Here is a 771-nt window from a genome sequence, read left to right as displayed (position 1 = left end):
CCGCCCGCGCCCCGGCCCCCACCAGACCCGGGTCCCCACCGGCTCGGTGGCTCCTAAGGCGCAGCCTGACAGCCGCACCCCACCACCTGCCGCCGGCTCCCCCACTGCCCCTGCCGGCCTTGCCTCTGAATTTTGGGTGCAGAGCCCTGCAGACACTCATCACCCCTTGCTCGGGGTGCCCTTTCCGCTCCCGGGTGCCCCTCAGCCCGCTGCTCCGCTTCGGCTTTCTCCCTGGGGCTGAGAACCCCGCGAAGCCCAGAGCGGCCTGGGTGGGGCTGCGGCCGCCGGCTTGGCCCTGCGCGGCTCGGCCGCCTGTGTCCCGGGCCGCGCCCGGCGAGAGACCTCCCTGCCCTTGCAGTTCCTGATCCACTGCGAGGGCACGCGCTTCACGGAGAAGAAGCACCGCATCAGCATGCAGGTGGCCCAGGCCAAGGGGCTGCCCAGCCTCAAGCACCACCTGCTGCCGCGCACCAAGGGCTTCGCCATCACCGTGAAGAGCCTGAGAAATGTAGGTAAGGACCGCGCCCGCCGGCCGCCCGCTGGACTCCGCCCCGCGCCAGCGCCTGCCCCGCCTGGCAGGAGCGCTGGCACTGCCCGTGCGCACGCGGCACGCACGCGCACCTCGAGTGTGCACAGGGGCTCACACCCAGACTCCATGTGTGCACGCGTCACGCACACACCTCACACCACACACGCACACCACACGCACCACACACGCACACCTCACCCGTACACCTCACACACCACATAGGCACACCTCACACGTACACC

The 771-nt window shown here is 70.7% G+C and overlaps 1 protein-coding gene across 1 annotated transcript in view; it reads left to right on the top strand.

The window, feature by feature from the left end:
• AGPAT4 (1-acylglycerol-3-phosphate O-acyltransferase 4) overlaps positions 1-771 on the top strand; it is a 16,882-nt gene that overhangs the window by 2,685 nt on the left and 13,426 nt on the right. The window contains exon 3 of the mRNA XM_012735220.1: positions 359-508. Coding sequence (XP_012590674.1) covers positions 359-508 — 150 coding nt within the window. The remainder of the gene's footprint in view (positions 1-358; positions 509-771) is intronic.

Source organism: Condylura cristata, unplaced genomic scaffold, assembly GCF_000260355.1.
Source record: "Condylura cristata isolate star-nosed mole 26May11 unplaced genomic scaffold, ConCri1.0 scaffold00001, whole genome shotgun sequence".
NCBI classification, from domain to species: Eukaryota; Metazoa; Chordata; class Mammalia; order Eulipotyphla; family Talpidae; genus Condylura; species Condylura cristata.
This window is presented reverse-complemented; position numbering and strand designations above follow the sequence as displayed.